General features: G+C 58.8%; 1 protein-coding gene across 1 annotated transcript in view; it reads right to left on the bottom strand.

Moving 5' to 3' along the window:
* Positions 1-13,125, bottom strand: part of crocc2 (ciliary rootlet coiled-coil, rootletin family member 2) — a 55,816-nt gene that overhangs the window by 29,848 nt on the left and 12,843 nt on the right. The window contains 14 exon segments of the mRNA XM_060067498.1: positions 165-311; positions 1,901-2,045; positions 4,475-4,615; positions 5,234-5,403; positions 5,644-5,748; positions 5,904-5,993; positions 6,401-6,497; positions 7,571-7,777; positions 9,165-9,271; positions 10,081-10,262; positions 10,265-10,287; positions 11,830-11,933; positions 12,382-12,465; positions 12,832-12,999. Coding sequence (XP_059923481.1) covers positions 165-311; positions 1,901-2,045; positions 4,475-4,615; positions 5,234-5,403; positions 5,644-5,748; positions 5,904-5,993; positions 6,401-6,497; positions 7,571-7,777; positions 9,165-9,271; positions 10,081-10,262; positions 10,265-10,287; positions 11,830-11,933; positions 12,382-12,465; positions 12,832-12,999 — 1,770 coding nt within the window.

The following is a 13,125-nucleotide window of genomic DNA, read 5'->3' as shown; positions in this document are numbered from 1 at the left end:
CATCCCATAATAACGGGCCTGTGTAGCTCCACTGGTAGAGCAAGGCCTTAGCGCTGCCGGGCTGAGGGGTTTGCGTCCCACTGCTGAGACTGCATGGAGTCATGCCTTAGTATCTGTGCTTTGACTGCAGTGTCCCTCCAGTCCTCCGGGGCATCCCATAATACCTGCAGCAGCAGCCGGGTCAGCTCCACCTTGTCGCTGGCCAGGCCCTCGCTCAGGGCACCCATCTTGGCCAGAGAGTCCCTCAGAGCAGCTTCCTGCTTCTGGAGCCGGCCCAGAGACAGCTCCTGGTCCGCCTGCAGCACCTCCGCCTGCAGGAGATAGGAGAGGGGAGAGGGGTGAGGGGGGGGGGGAGAGGGGAGAGAGGGAGAGAGGTGAGGGGGGGAGAGGGGAGAGAGGAGAGAGGAGAGGGGAGAGGGGTGAGAGGGGAGAGGAGAGAGGGGAGAGAGGAGAGGGGAGAGGGGTGAGGGGGGGGGGGAGAGGGGAGAGAGGGAGAGAGGTGAGGGGGGGAGAGGGGAGAGAGGAGAGAGGAGAGGGGAGAGGGGTGAGGGGGGGGGGGAGAGGGGAGAGAGGGAGAGGGGTGAGGGGGGGGGGGAGAGGGGAGAGAGGGAGAGAGGTGAGGGGGGGAGAGGGGAGAGAGGAGAGGGGAGAGGGGAGAGAGGGAGAGAGGTGAGGGGGGGAGAGGGGAGAGAGGAGAGGGGAGAGGGGTGAGAGGGGAGAGGAGAGGGGAGAGAGGAGAGGGGAGAGGGGTGAGGGGGGGGGGGAGAGGGGAGAGAGGGAGAGAGGTGAGGGGGGGAGAGGGGAGAGAGGAGAGAGGAGAGGGGAGAGAGGAGAGAGGAGAGGGGAGAGGGGTGAGAGGGGAGAGGAGAGAGGGGAGAGAGGAGAGGGGAGAGGGGTGAGGGGGGGGGGGGAGAGGGGAGAGAGGGAGAGAGGTGAGGGGGGGAGAGGGGAGAGGGGTGAGGGGGGGGAGGAGAGGGGAGAGAGGGAGAGGGGTGAGGGGGGGGAGGAGAGGGGAGAGAGGAGAGGGGAGAGGGGTGAGAGGGGAGAGGAGAGGGGAGAGAGGGGAGAGAGGAGAGGGGAGAGGAGGGGAGAGGAGGGAGGGGAGAGGAGAGGGGAGAGGAGAGGGGAGAGGGGTGAGAGGGGAGAGGAGAGGGGAGAGAGGAGAGGGGAGAGGAGGGAGGAGTGGAGGGGAGAGAGGGAGAGAGGTGAGGGGGGGAGAGGGGAGAGAGGAGAGGGGAGAGGGGTGAGGGGGGGAAGGAGAGGGGAGAGAGGGAGAGAGGTGAGGGGGGGAGAGGGGAGAGAGGAGAGAGGAGAGAGGGGTGAGAGGAGAGGGGAGAGGGGTGAGGGGGGGGAGGAGAGGGGAGAGAGGGAGAGAGGTGAGGGGGGGAGAGGGGAGAGAGGAGAGGGGAGAGGGGTGAGAGGGGAGAGGAGAGGGGAGAGAGGAGAGGGGAGAGGAGAGGAGAGGAGGGAGGGGAGAGGAGATGGGAGAGGAGAGGGGAGAGGGGTGAGAGGGGAGAGGAGAGGAGAGGGGAGGAGAGGAGAGGAGAGGGGAGGAGAGGAGAGGAGAGGAGAAGAGTGGTGAGAGAGGAGCCAACAGATAACAGCCAGCAGAATGCTGGTAGTGGTTATAGTAGCATCAGTGTGTGTAGTGTTATAGTAGCATCAGTGTGTGTAGTGTTATAGTAGCATCAGTGTGTGTAGTGTTATAGTGGCATCAGTGTGTGTAGTGTTATAGTAGCATCAGTGTGTGTGTAGTGTTATAGTAGCATCAGTGTGTGTAGTGTTATAGTAGCATCAGTGTGTGTAGTGTTATAGTAGCATCAGTGTGTGTGTAGTGTTATAGTAGCATCAGTGTGTGTAGTGTTTGGAGGGCGACTATGGGCGCCTCCATGGGCCCTACCCTGGTGAGGGCCACAGAGAGGCTGGTCTTCTCCTCCTCCAGCACCTCCTTCTGCAGGGTCACCTGACTCAGCACCTCCTTCAGACCCACCAGCTCCCTGCGCAGCTCAGACTGCTTCTCCTCCAACTGCTCCACGCTCCTCTCACTGGGAGACACACACACACACACACACACACACACACACACACGAAACACACACACACACACAAAACACACGCACACACACACACACACACACACACACACACACACACGAAACACACACACACACGAAACACACGCACACACACACGCACGCACACACAAACGCACACACACACACACACACGAAACACACACACACACAAAACACACGCACACACACACACACACACACACGCACGCACACACAAACGCACACACACACACACACACACGCACACACACACACACACACACACACACACACGAAACACACACACACACGAAACACACGCACACGCACAAAAAAAATGATCACAAACAGACATACAGCCATGCACACACACATACACACACAAAAGTAAACATGCACTTACATGCATGCATAAAATGACATGGGCAAACGTGCACAAGCACAGACATATAGACATGCACACACACACACCCACACGCAGACACACATTAAAGCAAACACGTGCATGCATACATGCATAAAAGGAATAAGGCACACACACACACACACTTACACAAATTATGTATCTTGCACGAATTCAAGGAATATTTACACAAACATAATTCCATAACAGTAACCCGTCTTAACTTTCAAAGATGGAGGAACGTCAGAGCCGAGGGCAGAAGGGGATCGCATGTCCTGCACTCATTCTGCACTAATCACATCTAGCCCCGAACCTCCCAGGAACACACACCAGGGAGGGGGGGGAGAGAGGGGGAGGGGGAGATAAAGAGAGGGGGAAAGACTCTTGGAGTCTGAAAGGGAGGGCAGCAAGAGGAGGGGTACAGAGAGGGATATAGAGAGACAGAGACAGAGAGCGAGAGAGAGAGAGAGAGAGAGAGAGAGAGAGAGAGAGAGAGAGAGAGAGAGAGAGGGACAGAGAGAGAGGGACAGCGAGAGAGAGAGAGAGCGAGAGAGAGAGACAGAGGGACAGAGGGACAGCGAGAGAGAGAGAGAGACAGAGGAACAGAGAGAGAGTGAGAGATGGGGATACAGAGAGAGAGAGGGGCAGAGAGACAGAGAGGGGCAGAGAGAGAGAGAGACAAAGAGTGAGAGACAGAGAGAGGCAGAGAGGGGCAGAGAGAGAGAGACAGAGAGAGAGAGAGGAACAAAGAGAGAGAGAGGGGCAGAGAGAGAGGGTGTCGATGGTGCCCGTCCTGCTGCTGAGTGGTGACATGTGGTCCTCATCTCAGCACTAAACAAACAAGGGTTTGAAAATAAGTGTGTTTGACGGGATGGGCAGCCCCTCGTACCCCCACCCTCGTACCCCCACCCTCGTACCCCCACCCTCGTACCCCACCCTCCTCCACCGCTGCAAGCCTCTCCATAGGGTGGGGGGTGGGGGACCCTCCCCCCGGTCTAGTCTCCCTAGTTACCCTCTCTGGGTCTCTGCCTACCCTCTCTGGGTCTCTGTGGTGGTAGGTCTCTCTGGGTCTCTGTGGTGGTAGGTCTCTGTGCCTACCCTCTCTGGGTCTCTGTGGTGGTAGGTCTCTGTGCCTACCCTCTCTGGGTCTCTGTGGTGGTAGGTCTCTCTGCCCACCCTCTCTGGGTCTCTGTGGTGGTAGGTCTCTGTGCCTACCCTCTCTGGGTCTCTGTGGTGGTAGGTCTCTCTGCCTACCCTCTCTGGGTCTCTGTGGTGGTAGGTCTCTCTGCCTACCCTCTCTGGGTCTCTGTGGTGGTAGGTCTCTCTGCCTACCCTCTCTGGGTCTCTGTGGTGGTTGGTCTCTCTGCCCACCCTCTCTGGGTCTCTGTAGTGGTAGGTCTCTGTGCCTACCCTCTCTGGGTCTCTGTGGTGGTAGGTCTCTCTGCCTACCCTCTCTGGGTCTCTGTGGTGGTAGGTCTCTCTGCCTACCCTCTCTGGGTCTCTGTGGTGGTAGGTCTCTCTGCCTACCCTCTCTGGGTCTCTGTGGTGGTAGGTCTCTCTCTGGGTCACTGTGGTGGTAGGTCTCTCTCTGGGTCTCTGTGGTGGTAGGTCTCTCTGCCTACCCTCTCTGGGTCTCTGTGGTGGTAGGTCTCTCTGCCTACCCTCTCTGGGTCTCTGTGGTGGTAGGTCTCTCTCTGGGTCACTGTGGTGGTAGGTCTCTCTCTGGGTCTCTGTGGTGGTAGGTCTCTCTCTGGGTCTCTGTGGTGGTAGGTCTCTCTCTGGGTCACTGTGGTGGTAGGTCTCTCTCTGGGTCACTGTGGTGGTAGGTCTCTCTCTGGGTCTCTGTGGTGGTAGGTCTCTCTCTGGGTCTCTGTGGTGGTAGGTCTCTCTGGGTCTCTGTGGTGGTAGGTCTCTCTGCCTACCCTCTCTGGGTCTCTGTGGTGGTAGGTCTCTCTCTGGGTCACTGTGGTGGTAGGTCTCTCTCTGGGTCTCTGTGGTGGTAGGTCTCTGTGCCTACCCTCTCTCGGTCTCTGTGTGCTGGTAGGCCAGCCGTCTCTCCAAGCGGTCTCTCTGACTCTGGAGCTCCAGAGACGAGCTCCTCAGCTCCTCCAGCTCCTGCTTTACGGCCAGCAGCACCTCCTCCACACCGACCTTCTCCCTGAGGGGGGGGGGGGGGGGGGGTAAGGGGGAGGTGGCAGGTGTTATCCTAGTGTGGGTGTGTCTCTTATCCAGGGTGGGCGTGTCCTACCAGGAGAGGGTGTAACTTATCAGCTACCTGTGTATGGGTGTGTCCTAACTAGTGTGGCCCTGTCTTAGCAGGGGGTGGGCGTGTTCTACCATTTGCTGGGCGTGTCCTGTCTATGTGTGGGCGTGTTCTACCAGGTGATGGGCATTTCCTGTCCAGGTGTGGGCGTGTCCTACCTAGTGTGTCACTGTCTTAGCAGGGGGTGGGCGTGTTCTACCAGGTGGTGGGCGTGTCCTGTCTATGTGTGGGCGTGTTCCACCAGGTGGTGGGCGTGTCCTGTCCTGGTGTGGGCGTGTCCTGTCTATGTGTGGGCGTGTTCCACCAGGTGGTGGGCGTGTCCTGTCCTGGTGTGGGCGTGTCCTGTCCAGGTGTGGGCGTGTCCTGTCCAGGTGTGGGCGTGTCCTGTCCAGGTGTGGGCGTGTCCTGTCCAGGTGTGGGCGTGTCCTGTCCAGGTGTGGGCGTGTCCTGTCCAGGTGTGGGCGTGTCCTGTCCAGGTGTGGGCGTGTCCTACCAGGTGTGGGCGTGTCCTACCTGGTGAGCCGCTCCAGTGAGGAGCAGCAGCGTCTGCCCTCCCTCTGGCTCTCCTCCAGGCTGCTCCTGCTCTCCTGCTCCTGCCTCCTCCTCTCGGCCTGCTCCTCCTGCAGCTGCCCCCGCAGCACCCCCACCTGCTCCAGCGCTCCGTCCAGACGCCCCCGCAGCTCCTGGGACGCCCAGGGAGGAGGCACACATGTTACATGGCTGCTCAGGGGTCAAGGGTGAAGGGGTCAGGGGTCAGACCTGGGAGAGTGACTGGTGTCTGCTCAGGGATCAAAGGTCAGACCTATGAGTGTCTGGTGTCTACTCAGGGGTCATGGGTCAGGGGTCATGGGATCAGGCCTGGGAGTTTGTCTGGTGTCTGCTCAGGGGTCATGGGTCAGGGGTCATGGGGTCAGGGGTCAGACCTGGGAGAGTGTCTGGTGTCGGCTCAGGGTTCTCTGCAGGCTCTTCAGGGTGGCGGTCTTCTGGGGAGACGATGACTCACTGCCGTCACCTTCACCACCCACCATCTAGACGCACACACACACACACACACACACACACACACACACACACACACACACATTATATATGCATTAGTGACACAAACCAGAGTTCAGATTCATCTCTGAGGTCTGACGTCAGACTCTGACGTCAGACCTGGAGCTCAGGGGTGACCTCTGACCTGCTGAACCTGGCGCAGAGTGTGCTGCAGCTCAGTGACCTCAGCGCGGAGGGCCTCCATCTCACCCCCCTCGTCTGACCTGCTGGACTTCTGAACACACACACACACACACACACAGATGAACATACACACACACACACACATAGACACACAAACATAAAATTTCAAGTTTTGTTTCCTTCATACATTTTTTCACTTCATTCGATCGCTGCTAATTTCAGCCCTCACCAACCACCCTGCCTCCCTGTGGGTGCACCTTAAGGTGCTCCCCTACATCACGTGTCACCAGATGTACGTGTCCCCATATGTCCCCGTCCCCAGACATGCGGTCCCTATATTCCCATACGTCTCGGTCCCCAGCCATGCGTCCCCGGACAGACGACGCCCATATGTCCCAGGCCCCATATACCCCGTTCCCCATATACCCCGGCCCCCATATACCCCGGCCCCCAGCCAGGCGGCCCCCAGCCATTTGGCCCCCAGCCTTGCGGCCCCACCATGCGGTCCAGGCTGAGCTGCAGGGCGGCCAGGCTGCGGTCCTTCTCACTGCTCTCACTGCGCCGCTGCTGCACCATGTCCGTCAGCTCCACGATCCTGCACACACACACACACACACAACACACACACACACACGTTAGACATACACACACACACGCACGCCCGCACGCACACACACACACCACACACACACACACACACACACACACAGACACACACACACGTTAGACATATACACATACACACATTGAACATACACACAAAAATATGCATCACCAGCGACATCCAGACACAGGTTTTAGGATCTGGTGAAACTGTTAACACACGCACACACACACACACACACACACACACACACACACACACACACACACACACACACACACACACACACACACACACACACACACACACACACACACACACACACACACACACACACACACACACACACAGGGGTTGTCTTGTGGGTGTTCCTGAGTGACGGAGTCCCATCCTCGTGCGAGGCCGTTCAACACTATCATGTTTTGCGCTGCAGCTGGGGATCAGACTGTAGTGACATCACGGTGCCATCAGATACGGCAAGCAGCCCATCGCTGAGCGGCGTATAAAGAGCGTCAGTCTGGGGCCCGCTGCTGTCTGGAGCAGCAGGGACGTCCACACAAAGGGCCTCGTCACACGACTACCGCACTTCAGGAGCACTGAACAGACACTTCCATCACCACTTCAGGTTCAGAGGCTCTTCTTGACGTCTGATCACGAGAGCAGAGACGGAATTCTGAGTGCACCTGGTGCACCTGGCCTGACCCAGACGCTGCAGAACACTCACACAAAACTCATCCAGTTACAATCACTTTGACTGAACCCAGTAGCTTTCAGCACGGAGTCAGACACCCAGGTCACTGCCCTACCCTACCCGGAGTTCAGTGCATGGGTGAGTACCCGGAGAGTTCAATGAATGGGTGAGTACCCGGAGAGTTCAATAAAGTGAGTACCCGGGGTTGAATGATGGGTGAGTACCCGGGGTTGAATGATGGGTGAGTACCCGGGGTTGAATGATGGGTGAGTACCCGGGGTTGAGTGATGGGTGAGTACCCGGGGTTGAGTGATGATGGTGAGTGGAGTTGACAGCACGGGGGCGGATCATGAATAGTTGGACCTGACCGTACCTGGAGTTGAGCTCTACTTTCTCGGCGTCCCAGCGGCCCTGGAGCTGCATGGCTTCCCTCAGCTTCTCCCTGAGCTGCGCCTGCAGCGCCGTCAGCTCCACGCCACTGGAGGCACTGTCCTGGAGGGCCCGGGCCCCCAGGGAGGCCACGGACTGCTTCAGCTGACGGCCGGTCGCCACGCAGTCCACGCGCATGTCCGCCAGCGCCCTGCAGGGGGCGACAGAGGGGATGACGGGCGGGATCGGATTCTAACCGATTTCTTGGCGTAGAAAACCAAACTTAAAGTAAGTATAGAGTGCCTCAATGTAACGTTAATATCGCCATTTGGACTTGGGCTCGACCTTAGGTCCTAGATGGAACACCGGCTTGACCAAACTCAACATTTAACATTGGTAACTGAGTGATGGAGTTATGGGATCTCATCGTAGTAAAAATGAAAAGGTAAAAATGGTCTGTATTTCTACAGCGTTTTTCTAACCAGTGGCCACTCAAAGCGCTTTACAATATATTCTCACATCACCCAGTCATGCACACACTCCCTCCCCGACGGCGGAGTCAGCCACGCAAGGCGACAGCCAGCTCGTCGGGAGCAGTCGGGGTGAGGCGTCTTGACGCCCTGAGGAGCCGGGCATTGAACTAGCAACCTTCCGGTAACCAGCCGAGCCGTCTACCCCCTGAGCCACATGCCGCCACCGTCTGGTACCCAGGGTGGAGCGTGGGAGCGCGGGGCAGGAGACGGGACGCCTGCCGGTTCCCCAGTGGGCCCGCAGGCCCCCCGTCCCGCCGTGGGACGGGGGCCGTTTGCAGCGACGCGACAAGCGCCCCCCGTCTCCGGTGCGGCCGCCTTTGAAGTGAGCGCGCGTTTGAGTCCCGGGGCCGTCGAGCGTCCCTGAAGGCCGCCCGGCCCGGCTGACACAAGCCAAGCCTCGCCGGGTCACCTGACACTGTCGCCCCGGGTCACCTGATCCAGGGACCCCCCCCCCCCCCCCCCCCGCCCACCCCGGCCCCACTTTGATCTCCCCAGTCGGGACGCACGCGACTGGGAGGGGGGGGGGGGGGAGTGTGTGACTGCAGGGTGAGTTACTGTGTTCATGCATATGTGCATGTGTGTGCATGTGAGTCATTTTGTGTATGGGTGTGTGTCTGTGTTTGCGTGTGTGCGATGCATGTGATGACCGGTATGTGCATTTGGAAATGTGCGTGTGTTTGGGCGTGCAAGTGTGTGTACGTGGTCATGCATATGGGATTGTGTGTGCGCGTGCGTGTTGTGTATTAATGTGAATATTTGAATATGCACGCGTGTGAGGACATGCATGTGAGCATGTGCATGAGAGTGTATGTGTGTGTGTGCATGTGGAAGCCGGCGTGCGTGTGCATGCTTGCGTGCGTGTACATGTATATGTGTATGTGTGCGCGTGTGTGGACCTGGCTGCGTGTGCGTGTACATGTGTGTGCGTGTGCGTGCGTGGACCTGGCTGTGTGTGCGTGTGCGTGTGCGTGCGTGGACCTGGCTTGTGTGTGCGTGTGCGTGCGTGGACCTGGCTGTGTGTGCGTGTGCGTGTGCGTGCGTGGGACTGGCGTGCTCCGGGCTCACCTGTCAGTGAAGGCCCTGAGCTGGGTGAAGGCGGTCCTCAGGGAGGCCGACTGGCGCCACAGGGCCCTGACGCGGGCCTGCTCGCGGCCCAGCTGGGAGACACACGTCTGGGGAGCGGAGAGGGAGTCATGGGGGGGGGTAGGGATGGAGGTACCGCTCACTTACCTCTGATCCCAAACAGACACACACACACACAGGGGGGGGGCATCTCTCCAGTGGGTCACCACACGGAGAGCCTTGTTACCGTGGACACCAGCTTGTTTGTGTTGAGGGGGAGGAGGGGAGGTAGAAGAGGGGGGGGCGAGAAACCTCCTTCCTCTCAACAGCTGGAATTTTTTGCACAGGAAACCGGCTCCGGACCCGACGCTCAGAGCGAGAGTACGGAGAGAGAGCGAGCGGAGAGAGAGGGCGAGCGAGCGGAGAGCGGCTCCAGCCCGCCGGGCGTATGAATGGGGGGGGGGGGGGGGGGGGGGGGGTGTTGTTGCACAACCGGCGCTCCGAGGGGGGCTTGACCTCCGCTCTGTTTACCACGCTCAGCAGTTAATAGAAGGAGCCGCCGCCTCATGTGAACAGCCTCCCTCTCCCTCTCCCTCTCCTCTCTCTGCGTTTCTATCATCTCTCTTCATCTCCGTCCCTTTGTTTATCGCACTCTGTCTTTCCGTTGTTTTTCTTTCTTTGTCTCTATCATGATCCCTCTCCCCAAAATATATCTCTCTCTATCCCAGGCCTCTCTCTCTCTTCCACTCTCACTCTCTCTCTCTCTCTCTCTCTCCCTCTCTCTCTCTCTCTCTCTCTCTCTCTCTCTCTCTCTCTCTCTCTCTCTCTCTCTCTCTCTCTCTCTCTCTCTCTCTCTCTCTCTCTCTCTCTCTCTCTCTCTCTCTCTCCTCTCTCTCTCTCTCTTCTCTCTCTCTCTCACCTCCTGCTCCAGGCGGAGCCGGGAGCCGCTGAGCTCTGCGTCGTGGCGGGCCCTCTCCAGGCTCTGGGCCAGGTCCTGGTTGGTGGAGGCCAGGTCCTGGTTGGTGGAGGCCAGCTCCTGGTTGGTGGAGCTCAGGTCCTGGTTGGCCGCGGCGGCCCGCTCCAGCTGTTCCCTGAGCAGGAGTTCACCTGGCTGAGGCTGGCACACCTGGAGACATCACAGCCGGTTATGGTTCCTCCCCGGACACCCACCTCACCCCCCGGACTGTCGTTACCGCAGCAACTACAGTATATCAGGGTCATGTTCATGAGTCTCTCAACCACTGGTCCCTGAGAAGCTCTGCCAGCCAATAGACCACCAGACAATCAGAGTACTGCCAGCCCCCTACCAGCCAACCAGAGCACTGCCAGCTCCCTACCAGCCAATCAGAGCACTGCCAGCTCCCTACCAGCCAATCAGAGCACCGATAGGCCGTAGTGTGACCGACTCATAATAAAGCTATGTGTAAACTTGCAGTTGGGCTAATTTTCCCCAGATTTGCCCATAGAGCGGTTTAATAAACATGTTTCACCGTAAGTGGTTCCAGATTTGCGTGCTGACTCGGGAGAGGGAGCCAAGCTCATGTTAGCGTGCACGACACCCAGTGTTGGAGGCGGATCAGAGGCATGTACGACCCTTTATCTCAGCTCCCCTGGGACCCGCGGTTCAGGGATCCGGAGCGCTGGGAGGAGCACATCGCGGCGAGCACATCGCGGCGAGCGGTGCCGGGAAACATCGGAGGCGTAGGGCGAACCGGTGGCTGAAACAGTGAGGACTTAAGTACCTCGGTTACAGCTCCATCGCTAGCTCCACCAGGCCACTAGCAGCTCACTGTGTCACTGGGAGCCGTCTGTCTGTGGGCTGTCTGTCTGCCCTCTCAGCGTCGCTGTTTGTCTGCTCTCAGCGACTCTGTCTGTCTGTGGGCTGTCTGTCTGCCCTCTCAGCATCGCTGTCTGTCTGTGGGCTGTCTGTCTGCTCTCAGCGTCTCTGTCTGTCTGTGGGCTGTGTCTGCCCTCTCAGCGACTCTGTCTGTCTGTGGGCTGTCTGTCTGCCCTCTCAGCGTCTCTGTCTGTCTGTGGGCTGTCTGTCTGCTCTCAGCGTCTCTGTCTGTCTGAGGGCTGTCTGTCTGCCCTCTCAGCGTCGCTGTCTGTCTGAGGGCTGTCTGCTCTCAGCGTCTCTGTCTGTCTGTGGGCTGTCTGTCTGCCCTCTCAGCATCTCTGTCTGTCTGTGGGCTGTCTGTCTGAGGGCTGTCTGTCTGCCCTCTCAGCGTCGCTGTCTGTCTGTGATGTGTTGACACTCCCCAGCCCTACCACCCTGGCCAGCGGTTCTTCTCCAGCGCTCGTGGCTGAATGGGAGGTGACAGGGGGTCCCGGGGCGAGCCCGCGGCCTGGCCCTGCTCACAGCGAGGGCTCCTCGGGGAGGTCTCCGTCCTGCAGGCGTCCTGGAGAGCCCCGGACCTGATGGGAACCCCTCAGTCTCAGGACTGTTGCGTCAAGCAGCAGAAGCTTTGCCCCGCAGCGCAGTACAGTGAGGTCATTAAGGAGCGGGCAGGGGTCAGGGGGTCAGGGGGTCAGGGGGCGCCGTGCGCCATAGGAGGCCTACAGGTTAGGAGGCGGACGTCAGGGATCGAACCCGGATCGTCTGCGGCCGATCGGTGTCAGACACCGCTGACCCGCCAGGCGGAGCCCCTCGTCTGGTCACCACGGTTACCTCTTGCGCTCCTCGCCCAGCTGCTGGTCTTTGGACTGGACGGCGGCGTGGAGGTCCTGCTCCGCCCGCTGCAGACGCTGGGTGGAGTCCAGGTGGGTCTGGAGCTGGGCACACCACACGGGGTTAAAGGGACTGCATTCATACAGCACCTTCCTCACCGCTGGCAACTCACAGTATTCAACAGTACTACCTCACATTCACCCATTCATGCATTCATTCACACACCGACGGCGGTGTCAACCCCTCAGGGAGACATCCCACTCTTTAGGGGCAGTAAGGGTGAGGTGCCTTGCTCAGGGATACCTCAACACTCCCCAGGAGCCGGGGCCTAGCTACCCTCTGGTTACCACCCAACCCGCTCTACCTCCTGAGCCACGCGCCGCCCCGGGTTAGTGAGTACGGAGCACCTTTCAAGAGCCTCTGCTACCAAGGGCTTAACGAGGTTCAACACTGTCGGACACACAACGGATAGATCGCATCTCGCAACACGTTTCACAACAACAAGTTTGAAACACTAAGAAGAATAGGTTTGTGCGTGTGCGTGTGTCTTACAGACAGCCTGAGCTTCTCAGACTCTGATGTTTTCTCCAGAACTTGTTCCTCCAGATCTCCACATCGCCTCTTGTACTGAAGCACCTGGCAGGGGACACAGCATCGCGTGAGACAGCACAACGATAACAACACAACACCCAGCGAACAAGTGTGTTATAATCATGTCCAGCCACACTCACAGGCCACTCACACACATTCACCCACTCACTCATTCAGCCACTCACACACCTTCACCCACTCACTCATTCAGCCACTCACACACATTCACCCACTCACTCATTCAGCCACTCACACATTCACCCACTCACTCATTCAACCACTCACACACCTTCACCCACTCACCCACTCACTCATTCAGCCACTCACACACATTCACCCACTCACCCACTCACTCATCTTACCACTCACACACAGAGACCCGTGGACCAACACACGGTGTGTTCCGGGTACCTTGTTCTGCAGCCTGTGGACCAGCTGGGCCTGCCTCTGCTGGCCCTCCTGGCAGGCCTGCAGCTTGAGCTGGTAGGCCCGCTCCACGGCCCTCGCCTGCTGCCGCTCCCCGCCACAACTCTCCTGGTCTGAGTCCGCAGCACTCTGCGAGGTAAGCATCTGCTCCAGCTACAGACACCAAGGACATACCGAGAGCATTGGCTTCAGGGTCGGGAGTAGCATTAGCCTTAGCTTTATCGCTAGCATTAGCTTTATCAATAGCGATAGCGTTAGCAGAACTATCAGTGTTTTCAG

This window comes from Gadus macrocephalus, chromosome 12 (assembly GCF_031168955.1).
Source record: "Gadus macrocephalus chromosome 12, ASM3116895v1".
Taxonomy (NCBI): Eukaryota; Metazoa; Chordata; class Actinopteri; order Gadiformes; family Gadidae; genus Gadus; species Gadus macrocephalus.
Note: the sequence above shows the minus strand (reverse complement) of the source record. Positions and strands in the feature narration are given on the sequence as shown.